The 22,500-nt window shown below is 44.7% G+C and overlaps 1 protein-coding gene and 1 non-coding gene across 2 annotated transcripts in view; one reads left to right on the top strand and one right to left on the bottom strand.

The window, feature by feature from the left end:
- LOC145406075 (methyl farnesoate epoxidase-like) overlaps nucleotides 1–22,500 on the bottom strand; it is a 66,760-nt gene that overhangs the window by 19,920 nt on the left and 24,340 nt on the right. Inside the window, exons 5-6 of the mRNA XM_080277260.1 lie at nucleotides 3,430–3,540; nucleotides 2,084–2,195 (exon numbers count right to left, since the gene is read on the bottom strand). Coding sequence (XP_080133386.1) covers nucleotides 2,084–2,195; nucleotides 3,430–3,540 — 223 coding nt within the window. The remainder of the gene's footprint in view (nucleotides 1–2,083; nucleotides 2,196–3,429; nucleotides 3,541–22,500) is intronic.
- On the top strand, nucleotides 15,838–15,956 carry LOC145406242 (5S ribosomal RNA). Its single transcript, XR_013898517.1, has one exon. It is a non-coding gene; the product is annotated as a 5S ribosomal RNA (ribosomal RNA).

Below are 22,500 nucleotides of genomic sequence, written 5' to 3'. Positions count from 1 at the left end.
AGTGCCATCATTAATATATGGATGTGAGACTATGGTGTGGCATGAAAATGAAAAGTCAAGAGTAACAGCAGCGGAGATGGGACTGCTGAGGAATGTACGTGAAGTACAGAGGGTGGATAGGATACCAAATAATGTGATTCGTGAAAGATGCGGAGTGAGGAAGTCGGTGGACACCAGAGTCGAAGAGAGTGTACTGAGATGGTATGGTCATGTGGAGAGAATGGATAACAATAGAGTCGTGAGAAAGGTATATCTAAGCGAATTCGAAGGAGGGAGGAGGCGAGGTAGGCCAAGGAGAAGGTGGAGAGATATAGTGGATGAATGTGTGAGGAAGAGAGGTTTGGAAGTTGGTGAGGCTATAGGGAACTGACAGGAGATCGAACTGGCTGGATGAATGTTGTGAGAAGACGTGCATGATCAGGGATTTTGGCATTCCTTTTTAACGTGGCAGCGTCTGGACTGAATCTATCGGATACGATTATGTGAAGCTACAGAACGTAGTGAATGTTTTTTTTGGCTTATCCAATGGAGTCAGGATTCCGGGGGCTTGAATGATGAGTGAATTGAAGCGTGGCCCATTGAATTGGGCAAATTTGGACTGTCTGGACATTTTTACTCCTCACCCTGCCCTAGGGTGGGAAAGGAGGTCCGGATGATGATGATGATGATGATGATGATGATGATTTTTACTATTATTATTATTACTGAAAAAATAACACAAAACCTCGCAGCAAGATCTCTCCCATACACTACTGTTAACCAATTAATCTTTCATAGGTCCTGCAATGAATGTACTGTACATTCATTGTTCATTCCTATTACATCTACAACAACAACGACTACTACTATTACTACTGTTGTTACTACTAATCCTACAATTACTCCTCCTCCTCCTCCTCCTCCTCCTCCTACTACTACTACTACTGCTGCTGCTGCTGCTGTTACTACTACTATTAATACTGCTACAAACTCATCCATGTGGAGACACACTTAGAAAAGTATGACTTGTCTTCATTATACAGTTTATAATCCCCAAACACATCAAAGACTTTGATTACTAACCATTTGGTAAAACCCTTTACTCATATCTTTGTCCAGCTAATCTGATAGTCACTGCCAACCTACACACCCTGGTCGCAGGTAACATTATCGTTCTTCTTTCCTTGGCGGTAGTAAGAACAAAATAACTCTATCTATCTATCTATATACCTAGGCTGCTTCCCCCAAGGAAAGGGAGGTAGCCGAGACAGGACGACACACTCCCCATTTACTCATCCATTCAAACACATTCATTCGCACCTTAACCCCAAAGGGGAGAAGGGACAGATCCTCACCGCACCACACCGCACAAGGGTCAACTGCGCAGTGCAATCAGTGACATCCGCAGCAGGGCCCGACAGCAGAGCTGGTTTACCTCTACCACATCATAATAGACCCATCCCCTTACTCGCACCTGACCTGACTAGCTGATCAGACTATGCCCAGAGTCGGACACATAAAAAAAGAAAAAAAAAAAAAAAGGCAGGAGAATATTCCCTCAGGGCTGCGCCATCATAATAACTCAGACGTCGTGTTAGTGACGGGAATAAGGTTTGATGACTACCCACTCCCGTTAGTGACGTCACATGAATGATACACATCCAGTCACTCGATGCTTAAAATCTTCTGCATATGGCAAGGCCGACACTCCAACTGGGACAGTTTTTATATATACACATTTAACTATATTCATAATCAGTCCATATTCCATTTATGCTACTGATCTGTGAATGATTGTATGACGCAGTTCTCTGGACATGAAGCTGACAGTCCCCCACTCACGAACAGAGTGACACAATTATCTTCCCAAAGTTTGATGAATACATAACGGAAATATCGACTCACATGAAACACGCACTAGTAGAGATACGGTTTGTTTTGTATTTCGCCCGCTGCAAAATTTGTTCAGACGAAACTGGGAAGATAGTTGTTTCTTTGACTGTACTTCCCCTTTCATTGTGCCCCAGTCCTAGTGTGCTTTTCCCCATATTCAGGTGAAAAAGATAATTCACATGACTGATGATGATGATGATACAATACTTGCCTACGAATGTTGAGTCCGGATCACTGCTGTTGTTGATTTCGTTGAGGTAGATGTCCATGAAATCCCTTGGGTTGTCGGGGTCGATGGTGGCCTTGTGCTCCTCCACGGCTCTCTGGTGGACATCAAGGCAACTAAACCCTATGTACTTTATCTTGGCTTAAAATTCCCATCTCTCCAACTTGAATGACTGGCAATAGATTATGGTGCTAGTCACAAAGAAATGCCGTGAAAAATACGTAAAGCGGTAGCATTATCTCTCTCCCAATGCTATGAGAAATAAACTGCAAAAGGACGAAAACCTGGGCCAAGTTAGAAGAGAAATAGTAATATTTTAGGTACCACGAGAGACATCGTAGCCCCTCATACTCATCGGTTTAGTTCGCCTATATCATCTGCTTATAATCTTCAATGCTACAGAGGCAAACTGTGTCAGTGCTAGGAATGTATAAATAGCCTAACAGAATGTCGTGATGTAATAAGTTTAACAAATCTCTAAAGATGTATTAAGCACAACAAATCACTATAAACAATGTGATACGGAGCCACGCAGAATACGACCCTCTGTCACTCTGTGTATGGACGTACTCCAGCAGGCGTAGGACGCGTCTTAGCATTTCATCCTCAGTCTCTCTCTCTCTCTCTCTCTCTCTCTCTCTCTCTCTCTGTAGGCTATGTGTGTGTGTGTGTGTGTGTGTGTGTGTGTGTGCTTTATACAAAGTGAAACAATCAAAAGATGGGGGTTTGAATGATATTGTCTTCTCCACAAAAGGTGGAACAAAAGACTCAAAATCACGATCTATTAATTTCGAAACAACTGGACATGTAACATTTGCCACTTCGGTCGGAGAATGCAACTCATGTTTTCGTCTTGCTGTCTCCAGGCTATCTTGTTCATTTAAGAATAGTCCCCAAGTGGAAAGAAGACAAACGAAGACTACAACTAATCTCTTCAGACAGAAAATTACATCAGTGGTAAACAAAATCAACTGAAGATACCAAGAACAAAATCTTAAAAAGTCCTCGTTGTGAAGGATTAAATTTTTCACTCCGACGACGTACTTTTCATTATATTCCTTTTAGACGATTTAATTCACCTCTGCAGATATTTTGGAGATGGAGAGGTTAAATAAAACCTTAATTAACATTTTCACTATAACAGATCTCACTAAATTCTGAATGAAATAGTTTGTTGGTGACCTGACTAAAATAAAGAAAAAAAAGTCCCCGGACTGAAGAGGTTACAACAATGGAGGTCGTAGTGCAGCGGATATATAGGAAGCACACACACACACACACACACACACACACACACACACACGTGACCTCTAACACAAGACTCCACTGACCTGGATAAAGTCAAGTACCATGATTCTGCCATTGAGCACAGTGTTGAATCTGGAGTCCTGGGACTGGAGGTGGCGTAGTGGCGGGAACACAGACACCAGTCCACCGTTGATCTGCGGAATAGCAATGTTACTTTTGGAAAATTACATGCAGAATATATATATATATATATATATATATATCAGCAGCAGCAGCAGCCGTTTGAGTGTCCACTGCAGGACCAGCCTATCCCGACCAAATTGGGGACGATACGGCCAATATATCGCGACCAAGTGGCTTAGGCTGTCTGGTAGCGTTTGTATGTAGGGTGAGAAGTGCTTGTTAGTGTGACTGTAGTGTTGGAGTGGCTTTGGATGTGTGTGTAGTCTGTGAACCAAGTGTAATCGGCCCGCGCAAGTGCAAGCATACTTTATAGTATGCGACACTGATTCAACCACAGCACCCCTTATGTCCGCCAAAGCAGTATATGGCCGGAAGAACTCTCCCAAAGTTTATTACCATGGCAGGGCGCAAACCCTCGTTCTCCTATGTACGAAAAAACAAACTCTACTATTGTACCACAAAGGCTCATATATATACAGTATATATATATATATATATATATATATATATATATATATATATATATATATATATATATATATATATATATGTATGTATGTAACGGAATCACAGGCTCGGATATTCTAATCCGGTACAATCAGGGATGCATTATGGAAGGAGCTGCTGGAAGGTGGGAGGAGGCCACCATCCATTCACTCGATTTAGTGCTACCTTCAGGTAACTACACACTAAATGTCAAATCAAGTGGTTTGCATAGGCCGTCCATTATGTTGCACGGTAACCATATAATCAAAAGGACACCTTGTGGTTTAGTGAGTTATAGCTCTCCACCAAACTGGGTTGATAAGAGGTACATTCGAGGGACGGTTGGGGTATACGGCAACTCAGGGCACCCTAAACTTAATTACTGGGGCTTTTTGCCTAGCCTCGGCGTCCTAAGCTCCTAATATATAAAATGGAATGAACTGACTGATTACAGAGAGTGAGGTTTACGAGTGCGTTGTGGTGTAAAAGCGCAATAATATGACTAGAATGTGACCAATTTTTGTACTGAGAGTGTGTTGTCCCAGATGACTGGCTGAAGAGTATGACTAAATGTGTGCAAGGGAAAGGGTGATGCCCTGAAAAGAGGAAATTCTAAAGGGATAAATCTTTTGGTCTAGACAGTGAAGGCAATAGAAAGAATTCTAGATGGTATGATTAGGAAAAGAGTGAATGTTGATGAGATGCAATTTGGGTTTATGACAGGCAAGGGGACCACTAATGTCATATTCATTGTCCGACAGCTTCAGGAAAAATAGATAGGAGAGAAAAGTATTTGTACATTGTTTTTGTTGATTTGGAAAAGGCCTTTCACAGTACTTAAGGATGTGGTGAAGTGGGCAATGAGAAAACTTGGGTATGAGGAGTGGCTTGCTAGTGTGGGTATGGCTACCGTATGTATGTGGGTGCCCGCACTCAGGTGAAAATGAATAGAAATTTGAATGATGACTTTTCCGTGAATGTTAGCGTGCATCAGGAGTCAGTCTTGAGCTCCTTATTGTTTGTCATGGTGCTTGGAGTTCTCTCATGTGACTTTAAAAACGGATTCCCGTAGGAGATGTTGTATTTTTTTTTTTTTTTATGTGTCCGACTCTGCGCATAGGTTTCACAGCCTGCTCCCAAGGCCCAGTAGTCCTCCTACATACCATACACCTCTACATGTCACCACTTCGGGCTAACACGCACCGTCCATATTGAATACATGCTAGGTCTGTCTCATACAGGACTGGTGTATTGGTATCAGCGAGGATATTTTTACGACATGTGGGGGGGTCTTCTGGTAGATCAGTAAAGTCTGTTTTATTAAATTCAAATCCTTAAACTGTTCCATGCCCCAGCGGGGATTTGAACCTGGGTCTAGTAGGACTCCAGGCCACCTCTCTACCGACTGAGCTACCGCCTCCCCCAAATGACTTGGTGCTGATTGCAGAGAATGAATGGAAGTCGGAGGAAAGATCTAGGAAATGGACAGATGGTATGGGGCACAAGGGCTTGAAAGTGAATGCAAACAAAACAAAGGTGATGTCTAGGGTTGGTGGCGGTCCTGACAAAGAAGAGGGAGAGTGGCCATGGGCTGTTTGCCACAAGAGCGTTGGAAGTAATTCCGTCTTGTGCAGTGTTTGTCATAAGTGGATACGTTGGAGATGTAGTGTTGTTAGAGGTAGATTGCGATATAATGCTGATATCGTGTGTGCGATGTGTCAGGGAGCATATGTAGAGATTGCCAGGCGTGAAAGGACTGATTTTCCTGGTGAGTTTATTGTGTTGAAGAGTTCTGTTACTTAGGAGATATGTTATGTGCTGGAGGTGGTACTAGACTGAGGAGTGGCTGGAGGAAGTTCAAGGAACTGCTGTCTCTCCTGACACTGAGAGGGCTCTCCCTCCTTGCTAAAGGGTCTTTGTACATTATGCAGCATGTGTTAGGGGTGAAATGCTGTATGGCAGTGTACCAGTTGTATCCATATTTTTGCTTTCATATATAAGTATTAACTATATTTCTCATTATCCTATTATCTACCTGCAGTGTATATGTATATATTACACCTTACGTCAGACTTACTTGTAGCATACAGTAGCTAAAGATTCACATAGCAACATAGCACCACATGACTTGCCTCATAGAAGGATCGAACCTTCCATTGCATAGTCAGCTTTCATTCCCACGCCCCACTGTGAGCTTAGAGCCGAGAGTAACAGCCAGGCAGTGGGGACAGAAACACGTACTCAACTAGCACTGAGCCTTATACTGTGTAACCACTTGTATGTAACTGTATCATACTGTTTGAAGAGTGAAATATGTATTTTGCTATATCAGGCTTTATTTAACCTCCAAGCCATTTATTAATACACAGTTCTGAAGATAAACTAATACATCAGTGTGCAATGAGTAAATAAGGAAGGAAAGGGAAATAAGGGAAATATCATCAAGCGACACAGAGTGATTCATCGCCCAGCCTGCCCCAGATATCGAGAGGACGCCCTATAGACATCGCAGTTACTCAGCTCCTACAAATGTGCCATGCCTGATCTGTGGATTCTAGTACATAAATTGGTGCTTCTATGTGCCTCAAGAGTTTCGTCTCCGTCAGTGTGTCGTCTTGTGAGTTTCCGTTTCCATCGTGACTCTCACCCGACGTTGTTAAACTCCCTTCTCCCACTCCTATCCCATTATCTCCCTGGCTCGGTGGTATCCATATTTTTAATGAGTTTTTATGATGCATTTACCACCACATTCTTATTATCACCACTTAACTATTACCCCAACCCTTCGAGCTCAGCGCTTGGTCAGCGAGTAGTGGGGCCTCTCACAAAACTTCTCAGCTGTGGCCAATGTCTCTGGGGCGTGACGACATCTAAGAAGATTCTCAACTAAATACGGATGCGTCACGAGGAGAGAGCCTGGGTGGAGCGTATTCAGGATTCTTCTTTACGGCTGAGCATGTTGCGAGCGGATTCACAATTATTCTCAGCGCCTGGCGCGTGCATTCCTGCCGGTGTGGTGCATCGTTACTTCTACAACATCCTGCATCTACAGTACTCTTCTTGAAGGGTGTGCGAGGGCACATGGATCTTCAGTCTTCAATCAACCTCTCTACTGTATAATTAGCGTAAATGAGGTAAAGATGGTGGAACACAAGTGCTGAAATACGTTTTTCACATGTGGGTATGTGTGAGATTTATGTGTACATAACCTGTGTATAATTTTAGTCATATGTGAACCACATATAGCCATGTTCATTTGTCAGTTTGTTAGTGTTCTAGTGCATGTTACCTTTCAGTAAAAAGACCTTGCATGTTAAGCAGGAGGATAGTAGCCATAGCTCATTCACATTCCGTTCGGAGTTAACAGTAAATCCGGGAGAATCGAGTTCCAGCGAGTCACTCCACAACTCCCCCGTTTTCTTAAGTGAGCCGACTACCGCGATTTTCTCTGATATTAACGGTGGGGAGACTAACAAATGAACCCTTTCTACACGTAGTGGTAAAGTAATATAACCCTTCCATTAGACAATTTAGCATCATGAGTCAACCCAGTAGCGCGAATCCCTCCGGTACACAACCGTCTCTTCTGCAGGGTTTAACTGTACTTCAAGACAATGTACCAATATGAATATGGGATGGCACTGATCCTACGTGGACTGTGTATGTATTTGTGCGCCAGATGAAAGATGAGGTAGGAAGAAGGCAGTTTGCATCACAGTGATAAATTAAAATTTATACGTGGTAGAATTTCACAGACCACAGACACTCCAGCCAGTCTTCTCATGGGAGATGACTTTTACTGTACCTGTGATAATGCAGACGACTTCTTGGCTGAACTTGTGACCGAAAAGGGCGCTATGTCGTTCGCTGAGGGTGATGTTATGGTCTTGCTTAGGGCTCTGGATGATACCCATATGAAGGCAGCTTCCATGGATTACAGGCAAGCTGCCTGCTTTGCTCAGAAAGTCAAACTTTCCTCAGGGCAAGCATTAGGTAATTCAAGGTGGCTGAATGCTACCAAGAATGCAATACCCCTAGATAAATTCTTGTCCTTGCTTACTTTTGGTTGCTACTTCCACGTCTTGACACCAAGACAACAGTGCGTTGCGAAGCAGTTGGAATTCACACCTGCACAAACCCTACATGACTTCAATCGTCAGATGAGAATGAAACTGCAGTCGCAACCTGAAGCATTCCCTGTGGCCTCAGCCGTGTCTACTCAGGGACCGCGACGTGCAGAGAAACCCAAGAAGGACAGAAAGCCAGAGAAGCCCACGTCTGCAACAGCTACTAGCACTACTGATCCCTAGAGTAAGTGTTCTTATTGTTACAGGAGCATTCATCCTTTGTTAAAGTGTTTTAAACTTCAACGGGACATGAAGACTCTCTGAGTCCTCAATAAGATGCAAATGCAGGCCCTCCTGCTCAGAGCACACCATCATCATCAGCACCCAACCGGAGCAAAAAGTGGTGTCGTCACCACAAGTCCCATGGGCACTGGACGAACGAGTGTCGTTCTCCCTCAGGTGTAATGGAGTGTATAAAAGCCCACGTTGCTTAGAGGCTAAGCGGGGATCCTCTCTTTGGCTCAGTGGTAACGTGCGCGCATTTTAAGCGCGAGGGCCCAGGATCGAATCCCGGCCAAACCAGTGATTAATTTGTTAAGTTTCAGTTTGGTCCGTTTAAGTTGGTTGGCAGCGGTGTGGGATGAGAAGCGGAGCTTAGGGGGCCATGATGTTGTTGACAATATCTTAACCTTACATCCCGGGTGTGAGCTGTCGTGTGGTTCGCGGGCTTCCCCTAATGGTGGCCTCCAGTGTGTGCTACGCTACCATGTGCGTTCGAAACTCACCAAATTAATCACCAGGGGGAGAAAAGAGTGATGTAATGGGGTGTATAAAAGCCTGCGCTGCCTAGAGGCAAAGCAGGGATCCTCTCTTTGGCTCAGTGGTAACATGCGCGTGTATTAAGAGCAAGGGCCTGAGATCAAATCCCGGCCAGACCACTGTCATTAATTTGTGAAGCTTCAGTTCGGGCATTTACACAGGGATTACAAATCAGGTTGCTTGTACCCAAAGCACAGCTCCATTTGTCGGGGGAAGCCCAGCAGCCTCCAACCACCGACCAGGGGTAGACTCTGATGGTAGTGTCAAATCAGCTACTGTGGGTACTGCTGTAGCGAATTGTAGGGCAGGATCAAATGCTATGTCATTTGCAGTCTATCATGAGTCTTGTATAATGTCCCTAATTCTTGACACTGGCTCTTGTGTCAACATAATTGCTGAGGTCTCACTACAACAAATTGAGCATCAACTGGGAAAAACCTTTTCTCGTCACCTTCCACCACTTGGTTTGATGGGATTGAGTGGTACGCACTTAAATGCTACAGGTGTGGTTACCTTGCCCTTCCAGTTTGCTAGAGACACACAACCAGCTGAAGCTCAGTTTAATGTGGCTCTGGTATTTGTTCTTTTTTCAGAAGGTTTGTTAGAACTGCCTACTCTCCATGAGCATGGGATAGATATTGTAACTAGTTCCAACTCAGTTGTGTATAGCGATAGGCACTATACAGCCCTGCTGGAGTCCTTGCCATTGCTTCATGTATCTTCTGCAGTGAACAGAGCTTACCCCACGTTTCACCTCGCCACCAGAACTGGTACATTTCACTGCCATGACAGGAACCTATCTTCCTCGAACCTTCAGCTTCTAGTGACATTAACCCTACGCAGACTACCACTGAATCTCCCATCTTGTCTAATGAAGTATCACCTGTGGGTAATGATGACTCAGTTGTACCTACCACTCCTTCTTCTTCTTCTTCTGCCACTTTAAGTGAGGCCATGGCAAATGCACATGAGGCCAATGCGGTGGTGACTGACTGGAGGCAGTTAGAACCGGATAAGCTAACTCGTGTGACTGTTTGCCTGGCGTGAAAGAGGGAGTGGATGCTATCAGTTTGCCTGACACTGTGCGTGTGAAAGGCATTTCTCTTGAGTCAACATTAGCCACCGTTTCCAAGAATGGTCATAACCAAATGAAAGGTATACTGAAGTTAAAACCGGGAGTCTGCTTGGGGAAGTGTCTTGTATACCCTTCCACTGTTGCTGAAGAAACTTTGCCATCCGCAGAGGTTGTGGCTGGCCTGACACCACCCCAGGATCACCCATCATCTAGTGAGTCCTTTCTTCAGATGGCTAGGTCTCAGCTGAACCAGATTGATTTTCCCGATTCCAAGACTCAGTTATTGGAGATCCTTGAACAGAACAGGGGAGCCATAGCTCTAGCGGGTGAGCCGCTAGGACATACAAATGTGGCACATCATTACATTGCATTGAAGCCAGGCACCAATCCTATTTATGTGCCTGCATATTGCCTTCCCCATTCTCAGAGGCAGGTGGCTGACAAGTTGGTTAAGGAGATGAATGAGTCAGGCATAGTCTGAGATTCGACTTCTCCTTGGAGTTCACCACTGTTTCTGGTGCCAAAGAAGGATGGTACCTTGAGACCGGTTATAGATTATCGCCGCCTGAATGCAGAGACAATCCCAGATCATTATCCTCTACCTCATTTGACTAATCTGTTGCAGAGTATGGGGGAGAATAACAAAGTATTCTCCTCTGTGGATCTTCTCTCGGGATACTGGCGTCCCTCTGCATGCGGAGACTTGCCCTCTTACAGCCTTCAGCACTCATGATGGGCGTTACGAGTTTGTGAGATCACCCTTCAGCCTTCGTAATGTGCATTTGTGCTTTCAGAGGTTAATTAATGAAGTATTTAGGGGACTCCTGCGGAACACAGTGTTTGCCTACTTAGTTGATATAGTGATCGTTAGCAAGGATGTGCCTGAACATCTGCAGAAGCTCCAACAAGTCTTTACCGGACTCAAAGAAGCTGGTTTAAAGGTTACGTTTTCAAAGAGTAGGTTTTAGAAGAAGGAACTGTCTTTCCTGGGTTATGTTGTTGATGCCAGAGGTATGCGGACGGCTGTTGACAAAGTCGCAGCTATCCAAGACTTTCCTACACCTACCTCAGTCACAGCAGTGCACATCTTCCTTGGATTGTCAGGGTACTATCGAAGTTTCATTCAAGGGTATGCAAACATGGCCTTTCCTCTCACTCGACTATTAAAGAAGGAACACACACACCAAAACCAATCAGCAAGAAGACATGGTGTGTGTGCTGGGCGGCCCCTTCAGGACCTCCCAGGGCCTGTCTTCCCCTTTACTATTTAACAAGTCAGCCCACACCCCACTGACCGGGCCAATGTATGGTCCTGATCCCTCTGTAGGAGGGATAAATAAAAAAACGAATGAACGAACAAAGGAAGGAGGTTCCCTTTGTCTGGGGTCTTGATCAGGAGAAGGTCTTCACTGATTTAAAGGCAGTAATGATCTCTGCACTTATCCTATCCTTCCCAGACTTCGACAAGCCATTCGCTGTCTTTACCAATGCTTCTGGTACAGGTCTTGGGGCAGTTCTGACTCAGTACGATGTGTCTGGCATGTACAAGGCACTAGCTTATGCAAGTAGAATTCTTGATGATGCTGAAACTTGCTATTCTGTGATGCATTTGGAAGCCTTAGGTGTCGTGTGGGCTCTTAAACACTTCCGTGATCTCATCTTTGGGTATGATATCACAGTTTACACGGATCACAAGGTCCTTACTGATCTCTTCAAAGGTCACATTCTATCTGGCAGACTAGCTAGGTGGTTCTTGATCATTCAGGACTACCTAGAAAGGTGAATGTCGTGGCTGATGCCTTGTTACGGAATGTTCCTGTCGCTGCAGCTGTGGCAGACACCGTTCTGTCCACTCTTTCTCTAGACAGGATTCGGTCTGCTCAACAGAGTGATTCCAAGTGGTCTCGTATTGTGTACACTCGAGTCAGGCAATCCACTTACTGATAGGGATGTCTCCAGATCGTTGTCTGATTATGACTTGATAGATGGTGTCTTAGTGCGACATTTGGATTCTAATGTCACTCAAGTCGTGGTTCCTTCTGAGTTGATTCAGGATGTTGGTTCTTGAACATGACTCTCCCCAGGCAGGTCATCCTAAAGTGGAGCGTTGTTTGCTGCAGGCTCGTAGACGTTTCTACTGGCCTACCATGCGCTCTGACATTAAAGCCCACATTCAACGCTGTTTGTCATGTGCTCAGCACAAGGGCTCAACTGGACCTCCTGCACCAATGTTGTCATATCCAACACCTGCTAAACTATGAGACACGGTTGGCATTGACATTCTCAAGCTCCATCATGGTGATATGACATGGAATACTTATTGGTGTGTGTAGATCACTTCAGTAGGTATGTAGTTTTAGCTCCACTGCCGGACAAGTCTGCCTTCTCTGTGGCCCTTGCTCTGGTCAAGCATATGTTTCACCCATTCACGACTCCAAAGGTCTTGCTGTCTGACAATGGTATGGAGTGCGGAAATGAATTGGTGAGTGAGATTTGCTCCCAATTCAACACTGCCCAGACTTATGTAGTGGCCAATCATCCTGCTTCTACTGGCTTAGTCGAAAGAGCTAACAGGAAAATTCTGGAGGCTCTTCATCATGTGGTTCTAGGTTGCCACTCGTCTTGGGATGAATGGATACCTCAGATAGCCTCTGCCATAAAGGGTTCCATTAATGCCTCCGTAGGAGAGTCACCTCACTTTGCTCTTTTTGGTGAGGACAAGCAGCTTCCTTATACTCTCCTTCAACAGTGTCCCAGTCCTGTGTATAATAATGGCGATTATCCTAAGGTTCATTTTGCTGTTAGTCAGGACATCTTTGGTAGGGTTTGTAATACCCTGGACGCCTCTCATCGTTGATGGTAGATCACCACCACCAACACACGCAGCCAAGTGATATTGTTACCGGTGATTTGGTCTTCATGGCTGAGCCAGACCGCTCTTCAAAGCTCTCTCCATGTTTCTTGGGCCCACTGCGTGTCATGCAGGAGGAGCTGGGTAACAAGTTGCGTGACCGGGAGTTACATTCCAGTGCCGAGCAAGTGGTACACACTGACAATTGTAAGAAAGTTTGCAATGATTTCCCTGTTCCATCGGTGGACATTGATTCCTCCTCCCGATCCCCTTCAAATCCTCCTCGGTCATCATCTAGTGCTGATGATTACAGGAGTAAGTTGCATCCCACCGCTCACCATATGTAAATCATTCTTATGAATCTGGACTGTACCCTGTATTATTAGTTGTACCTTTTGCAAGAAATCATGGTAACTACATTTCTCTGCCTTGGACTTCTGGTGTCAGCCCAGGGGTGCCCTGTTCCCAGTGTGGTGCGTCCTGGTGCACTTGTGGCACCAGAGGGCTCTGTTCTGATTGTGGAGGATGTGGTCAATGTCACATACGACATATCCCCCATGGGCCAGATTTGGCGCAGATATCTACCCTGGCCCAACATTTAGATGGTTTGAGAGGGTTCTTTTAACCCCTCCTCACCATTGGCTCCATGAACCTTTGTGCCCCGGATCCAATACTGGCCATGTCTCTCCATATAGCAGTTGAGATTATGGACACACTTCGTGATCGAATCCTTGACCTGTCCAACCAGTTCCCAACCAACTCCCTCGATGCGGGTCATAAGTCTGCATCCTTCCGTCATCGTTGTGGATTATTCGACCTTGGAGGACTGGTACTCAACAAGCTCTTTGCACCACTCAGGTGTCAGATGTGTCTGCTTTAGGCAAGAGACTGAATGTGATAGCTCAGGTAGTTGAATCACAAAATAGGCTCCTCACTTATGAGCATGCTGAAAATGTGAAATTTGGGACTTACCTTAACCCTTTCATTGACGATAAGTTTCAATAAATTTTGTGTTCCATGACACGTCATCTTTCTTCCCTCCCCACCCCGCCTGCTTATACGTACATTACGCACATTAGGGTGGTGTGAATAAACATTCGGGAACATTCATCTCACTTCCCAACATCATATCTCGAATGTTTACTCACACATCTCTACTGTACATGTTATACAACCATTTGAAAGAGACTTTTATTAGCTTTCGAATGGGGCAGTTGGCATTGATATGAGGTATTGTTTTCGAATAATAAGTGAAAAAGTAAAAGCTTTTTCTGTCAGAGAGCAGAGTTTTTATTTGGAGAGCTCTAGCGAAAAACTATTCTCAGTAGTGCTTTGTTTTTATTTCATCATCTTATGTAGAATTTTATGGGCTTTCTCAGGATATAATCAGATTTCTCTTACACCTCATAGTTTTTGAGAAAAATGCAAAAAACTACGGTGTACTCACGCCATTTCGTAACTGTATGGCTGTTTCCTGCTTCCCTCTATCCCACTGCATGGTTTCACTATTTCCTTGCACACTAGGTATTGCACATGATTCACTGTCACAATTTTTATAGTTGAATACTCACATTTGGTGCAGGGTAGAGACAGTGTAGTTCTGGGGCCAGGGTTAGAAACAGCACAATCTTCACTGGCCCAATGGCTGATAACCACCACAAATGCTTCACAAACACCTTATTTCCTACTGCGAACACCAAATCTAATCAAAACAGCGCCCAAAAACTCTACATGAGGGCTATTGGTGCAGCGAAATATGTCACACGACTGTGACACGGGTAACAGAGTTACTTTAACGGGACAAGGGTACACGCAGTACCTTCTCCCCTGACAACTGGTTTGGTACTAAACAACCTGTATGCACTCTCGCTGGTATCGGGACCCGCAGTTGTCAACTCATTACTTTTGACGTGAGCCAGGCAAGCTATTACGCCTCAAAAAATGATGCAAATCGACTGAAAACTTTTTTTTTGGTGAATAATTTATGGATTAAAGATGCTAAAGGACACAAGTCAAGAGTGAGAGCAGTGGAAATGAGTTATTTAAGAGGAGCCTGTGGAGTTACATGGAGAGACAGGCTGACGAATGAGGATATAAAGGAGCGTTGTGGTGTGGATGTGGATGTGATAGGAAGCGTTATGAGGAACACACTGAGGTGGTTGGGCCATGTGGAGAGGATGGAGGGTGAAAGACTGACGAAGAGAGTGTATGTGAGTGAGGTGGAGGGGGGAAGAGGGAGGGGGAGGCCGAGGATGAGATGGAGGGATGGGGTGGAGAGATATGAGAGAGGGGGGTGTGAGTTGGGAGCAGGGCAGTGAAATGGAGGGGGACAGGGCGACTTGGAGGTGATTTGTTTGTGGCCACCCCAAACGGGATTGAGGCGTCTGGCAATAGATAGACAGAAAGAAGATGCTAAAGGCGTCATTGCATATTTACAAGGAAAGACCCTAATGATACCTAACATGTCATCACATTCGAAGAGTTAACACTGTTGCTGATCGTACTAAAGTACTAACAACACATTTTCTTGATCTTGGATTTCAGGTTGCCACTTTTGAGATAATGTTCCTTGTTACTCAATACCTTGCACAATTAGATTCAGACATTTCCTTACTACAAAAGCGGTGTTCCACAATAATCACCTACCTTGTCAATGCCAGGCTAGGCTGTGTTAATGCAGAACTACAACCTCTAGATCATTTGAGGTCTGCTACTCAGTTTGCGTGTGCTAATTTCAGTTTGACCCCACTCTTTGTGGGTAGTCACCATGAATTTTATTACCCTTTGTTGGAAGCAACTCTCACTGACTTACAAATACTGGTTCACATTCCCTTGAAATCTGATGTAACTTATTCAGCTTACAGTGTCACTCCCTTCCCGATGCGTGTCGATGATCCGTTGGTCAGTCTTGTTTCCCAGTCAAATATGCTTCTTGTGGCATATGATTATAAGTCTGTTGTGCTCACTAGCCGAACAGTATTGAACTCCTGTAGGTCAAGTTATTTGAACAATCAATGGCCATACCACGTTGAGTACACCACTTCCCGTCCGATCAGCGAAGTTAAGCAATGTTGGGTCTGGTTAGTACTTGGATGGGTGACCGCCTGCGAACACCAGACGCTGTTGGCATAACGTTCTCCCTACGTGTCAAGTGGGGTTGGTGGAGGATTAGTGCCCCTCCCTGTAAAACAATTAACTCTAAGCCCTTTGACCACCCCGTTTGGGATACATGGCGTCTGGCAATGAATGAGTGAATGAGTGTTTGTCCTGCTTATTTGTTTGCTCTGTTGCCACCAAAGTCAGCACCTGGTGAACTAGCCGTAGTGTGGAATAACTCAGACCTGATCCATAAATTCTGCCAGTTTGAACCTGTAAGTCCTGAATGGCCGGTCCACCATGCACATATTGGCGGTGATCAGTTCTTCTACTTCAGAGAACTTGCTAGTGTTACATTATTGTGTTCTCACCATAGTAACAATATCATTGTGCAAGGCTACTATGCCACTCCTGATTCATGCAAAGTTCATTCATCAGTGATCTCTACCCTTCCCAACAGGCAACATCTTGGTTTTCAGGCAGTTCTACCTAGTTCTTTGGTTCCACTGTCCCCGTCCTTTAATGTTCATCCTGAAAATCTAACTGTGGTGTCTGAGCGTTTGAAGGTGTTGTCCTACTTGAATGACAGTGATGTCCTTATGTCCTCTGTCCCATCACTCGCACATCCTCATGTGTTGTACCCTGCGATTTCTGTACCTGTCGTGGCGTTGTTAATCATTGTCTGTGTCTTTTGTTGGTGTCTTAAGCATCTGGAAGATCACCTCCATGACATACGTGAGGCATCAGGACTAGTAGTGGTTCCACCAACCCCTGCCCCACGACATGTTAGCTAGATTGTAGGAGTATATGTATCACAGTCCTACTTCAGTTTTGCTGGCCTGAGGACAGTCCTATTTACGTGGCCGAGCAATGTACTGTACCATTGGTATCCATATTTTTGCTTTCATATATAGGTATTAACTATATTTCTCATTATCTTATTATCTTATCTACCTGCAGTTTATATATGTATATTTTATAACTTACATCAGACTTACTTGTAGCATAGCTAAAGATTCACATAGCAACATAGCACCACATAGCTTGCCTCACAGAAGGATCGAGCCTTCCACTGCATAGTCAGCTTTCATTCCCACTCCCCACTGTGAGCTAAGAGCCAGCAGTAATAGCCAGGGAGTGGGGACAGAAACACGTACTTCTCTAGCACTCAGTCTCTTACTGTTTAACCACTTGTACCATCAAGGAAAGCTCCGCATTACACACTGTTGGGAGCATTGGTGGTCGACGAATAGTCACGAAACAGTAGCCAGACTCCACCTGTCTAGTAACTGTGAGTGGAAGGGAAGGTGGCCGGGGGTGGGAGGGTTGGAGTGTTGCACACGTCACAGTATCAATAGCCAATGATAATGCGTCTGACGTACTCTCAAAGTGCAAAAGCGATGCAGATGACCCGAGAATGGATCAACAACGACAAGTACCTCTCAGGGGACGAATAGTCGGTCTACGAGAGAGGTAGGGGTTTCGATCCCCACAGTGAGGAAGTGGACCAGCAGATGGGCCGAGACTCGTAACCTCCACTATAGAGGTGTTTGTTGATGAATAGTAGCTATTTGACATAAATGAGGAATCATATATATATATATAATCTCATCAGCAGTTTGAGTGTCCACTGCAGGACCGGCCTATCCCGACCGAAGTGAGGATGATACTGTCAATGTATCTCTACCATGTGGCTTAGGTTGTCTAGTAGAGATTGTATGTAGGGTGAGAAGTGCTTGTAAGTATAATTGTTGTGTTGGAGTGGCTTTGGATGTGTGTGTAGTTTGTGAATCAAGTGTAATTGACCCACGCAAGCCGACTGGGTGCAAGCATACTCTATAGTATGCAACACTGGTTCAACCACAGCATCCCCTGTGTCCGCCAATGCAGTACGTGGCCTGAAGAACACTCCCAAAGTTTATTACCCTGGCGGGGCGCGAACCCTCGTTCTTCAGTGTATGAAAACGCACACTACCACTATACCACAGGGGCTCCATATATATATATATATATATATATATATATATATATATATATATATATATATTGTCACGAATCAATTTGCGACATTTCCCTTTTGTGAGAAGCCATGAACTATTAGTGGAAAACTCACTGTGTATCGCTCAGTTAACCGTTTCTCTCTCCATTTCGGAGTATACTTTTCAAAACATTCGTCACTTTCAAAAGTGACCGATTTAATGCACGTCACTAAGTGCTCTACTGAGCGATACAATTGTTTCTTTATCGTTCGCCTCTGCTTGCCTAAACCGTTAGCCACGCCTTCTTCCGGTGGCTTGTGCATCCTGCCCATACAATGTATTTTGAAAGCAGTCCAGTTGTTGCTGCGACGGAGAGAGGTCCTGTGCCAGCAGTGTGAGAGGTCAGCTAGTACCCAAACTCCACTTCACAGTTCTTCAGTACTTCCATCCTTAGTTCAGCTTGGGTGATACACAGCATTCATCGACTATAGTATTTCCTTCTTGTATTTCCCTAGTCATAAGAGTTTAATTAAGGTGTTTTTTTCCTAGGCGTAAGTATTTAGCTATTGCGTGAGTGAGTGAGTGCGTCTCATTAATTTGATTTGAATTGTAACGTTAAAATTATTTTTTGTAATCAATAAATTTAACAGTTCTTTTTCTTGAGCTTAATGTAAAGTAAATCTTGTTTCATTCCTCCAAATTAAGCTTATTTTCCATATAGCTCCTAGCTTGCATAAACGTTTGCCTTCATAACTGGTACTTAGACCAGTCTTGTTGTATTAACTTAAAATCCGTTGTGCCAGATAGGAGTTAAAGCATCAGCAAGAGCCTGATATTATTATTAGTATTAGTTATTTATTGTCAGGGGTGAAGTAACTTTCTCCAGAGGCTAACAGTACAGTAATTCAGCAATTGTGAGAAATTAGTCTCTGCTGTGTACTGTTGAGAAAGTTTTTAAATTCTCGTTCTTAGAGAATCGTTGCACGATTTAAGAAGACAATCATTGTCCCTGCTCTTTAATATTATTGAATATTAATATCAATTGAATAATATTTAAGCATTTATTTTTAAAAATTACCCTGATATTATAAAAACCCCGTGACAATTGGCGACCTCGCCAGGATATTAACTCCTAGCTCTAAAGCTATTCACGAGATAGTGCTCACTCATTCATATTTAGGTATTTATCATTAAAGTTTATAGGCACAAGCTTACTGGTGTTTACCCTTAATTTAGCAAGTGAATTTTGCTTTATTAATCAATAGAATACTTAACTCTAGTTTATTCTTGGTAACGCCAGACGATTTTATTCGCTCCTGGGTAGCCACCGTACCCATTGTGTTAATTATTGAGAGTTCTTAGTTATTCGCATTTTTGCTTTAATCTTTGCCAGTTAACTGGATAAGACTGGTCACCACTAGCTTGTGTCTGTACTCTTTACTTGTGTTTATTAGTATTCGTCGCTAAGCAGTCAGTACTCAATTTCGGTTTTGCTTAATAAATTAGCGCCATGGCTACTACTGTATTTTTACAGGAAGCCAAAGAAATGGGTCTTTCGGACCCAACCGAAATTAAAGAGTATATACTCTCACGGCATAATTAGGAGCAGCAGCGCGAGAATGATGCCCGTGAAAAGCGTAAGATTCAGCGCGAATGCGAGCGAGAACAGCGCGAATACGAGCGAGAACAGCGCGAATACGAGCGTGAACAGCGCGAATACGAGCGTGAACAACGAGACAGAGAACGAGAACACGAACGTGCCGAGCGAGAGGCACGAGAAAAACATGAACTTGAAGTGCTGAAGCTCAAGCGAGATTCCTTGGCTTCAGACACGTCTGGTGCAGTCGGTCCAAGCTCCACGAGCGTTCTCCCTGCTCATGTCCTGGCGATTCCACGCATCAAGCTTCCTTCATACAAGGAAAGCGAGCGAATCGAGCTGTACATAGCTCGTTTTGAGGACATGGCAGACATGTATCAACTGGATGAGGCAGCTAAGCGGCTTCAGTTTCTTAGCCTATTTGAGGGCCCTGCCCTCGATATTCTTCACAGAATTCGTGGAGACAATCTCACATATGAGATGATGAAAGCTGCACTCATTAAGGTGTATGGTCTCACAGTAGACGACGCCAAAGTTCAGTTCATGCGAGCTTGTCTCCAAGACAAGGAGACAGCTGTTCAGTTCCTTGATCGTCTCACAGCTTACTTAAATGAGTGGATGGAGAAAGATGAAACTCCTTCCACGCGTGAGGGGATAATTGACCTTATGCTGCGTACACAGCTAGAGAGGTCATGGCCTGCTGAGCTCATAGCACAGCTTAAGATCTGCCAGGTGAAAGATGCCAGCCAAATGGCAGAGAAGGCTGACGCATTCTTTACTGCATACGGGTATCAAATTCGTAAGCAAAACACCTGGAGCAGAAAAGATACTGCCAAGTCTGGGAAGCCGTCTCAGACTGAATCCCAGCAACAAGGCCATTCTCAGAATAATGGCCAAGGTCCAAAACCACAGTGGAAGGACCAGGGGCAAAACACTCAGAAACCTGAGTGGAAGAGGTACAACAGGTACCCTAACCAGCAGCAGTATCAGCCACGCAACCGACCGTCGGGACAAACTTTTTCACCACCAGCTCAAAAGAGGCAGGAAGCGAATGCAGCCTTCATTCCTCAGCAGCAGCCTGGTGGTCACGTCCCTACCAGTGTGGGTACTTCCCCACAGTTCACTAGTCCCACAGTGACAGTGAACCCCCCTCCACAGATGGCCAATGTTCCATCTTCCCAATATAACCCTCAAGGCACAATGTTCGCCGCATCAATTCAGCAGCCTCATGAGTGGCTAGCTGCTTCCTCCACAGGCCCTCCCACAGGTGACAGTACCTTCCTTGTTCAGCAAGGGTTTGTGGGAGACATTCCTGTGAAGGTCCTGAGAGACAATGGTTCCTCAGGTTGCTCTGTTAAACAGAGTTTAGTTCGGCCTGAGCAGTATACAGGTCGACAGATCCATGCAAACCTTATTGATGGATCAGTGAGATTGTTCCCTGAGGCATGTATCCAGGTGGCATCTCCATTTTATACTGGTATGACACTTGCAGTTGTCATGCCAGAGCCTTTATTTGACCTCATCATTGGCAATATTATTGGAGTCAAGGATAATTGCTCCGATGATGACGCTACTCAGACTTCGGCTCCTGCGGTAACACGAGCCATGGCTGAGGCTCCAGACTGTGTCACCCCAGTGATCATTGAATCGCCGCAAGATCTGATGTGTAGTCAACTTGTTGTGCAAGAACAACATTCTGACCTGACACTTGCTGCTGTGCGGAACAAACAAAAGGGTCGAGTGATTAAGTATTCACGGGGAGGTCGAGCCAAGTTCCTTCGTAAACAAGGACGGCTCTACCGTGAGTCACGAACACCCGAGGGCGAGGTTCGACTGCAGTTTGTCGTTCCCGCCAAGTACCGCCTAGCAGTGTTACAATGGGGTCATTGTTCAGCCTCAGGAGGTCACCTGGGCAAAAGGAAGACCCAGGGCCGTATCCGAGCTGACTTTTTCTGGCCAGGGATGGGACGAGATATAGATAGTTTTGTCCGTTCCTGCAGTGTGTGCCAAAGTATCACCACTGATCAGGGACATGCCCTTCCTGTGCCATTTGTAACCACGCCCGTAATCTCTGAGACAGTTGAGAGACAGGGTAGTGGTGAAGTGGGTGCAGACCTGACGTCTCACTTGTTGGCCCCACAGGACACATTATGTCCAGGGCCTGTACATACATATTATGTACCGTAAGTAAAGGAGGAAGTTGAGAGGCGACTTGAGGCTATGGAAGACCCAAGTTTGCACAAGGATTCTCAGCTTCCCGATACTAATATAAGTACTGTAGGTTAAGGGGGAAGTTTGAGAGAGAACTCCGCAGAGGCAACATGAGGCTATGGAAGACCCAAGTTTGCACAAGGATTCTCAGCTTCCCGATACTAATATAAGTACTGTAGGTTAAGGGGGAAGTTCGAGAGAGAACTCCGCAGAGGCGACTTGAGGCTATGGAAGACCCGAGTTTGCACAAGGATTCTCAGCTTCCCGATATTAATATAAGAACTGTAGGTTAAGGCACAGGTTGAGGACCCATGTGCGGTTCGAGGCTATGGAAGACCCGAGTTTGCACAGGGATTCTCAACTTGCTGACATAATCGTGTGCTATAATTAATGGCGACCTCGAATGTACGAAGCTTAGGCTGTCACTTGTATTTTTCAGCTAGAGCGTACTTTTTGTAGCATGTACTGATTGCTAGGCAGAGAGAGTAATTGTAACGTAATAAGAATTTTGTCTCATTGACACTTTTGATGCTCCACCTTAATTGGTTTTGCAGGTTCAGCAATGGGTGTAGCAGTTTTGCTGTGCGGCCCAGCTGATCGTCTGCCGCATGCTGCTGCCTCTTCTCCTCTGCCTTCGTCGTCCCCATATTATTTACTGTGTCATTTTACACATAGGTACAGTCACACTACAACTGTCACACCTACACCGTGTATTACATACACCACGCTACACAATAATTAGTTGTCAGTGTAAATGTAGCGAATTTTCGCTCAGTTTGACCTGAGTACA

The sequence above is a fragment of the Coenobita brevimanus genome, chromosome 69 (assembly GCF_032717465.1).
Source record: "Coenobita brevimanus isolate Jiangsu-jjx chromosome 69, ASM3271746v2, whole genome shotgun sequence".
NCBI classification, from domain to species: domain Eukaryota; kingdom Metazoa; phylum Arthropoda; class Malacostraca; order Decapoda; family Coenobitidae; genus Coenobita; species Coenobita brevimanus.
Note: the sequence above shows the minus strand (reverse complement) of the source record. Positions and strands in the feature narration are given on the sequence as shown.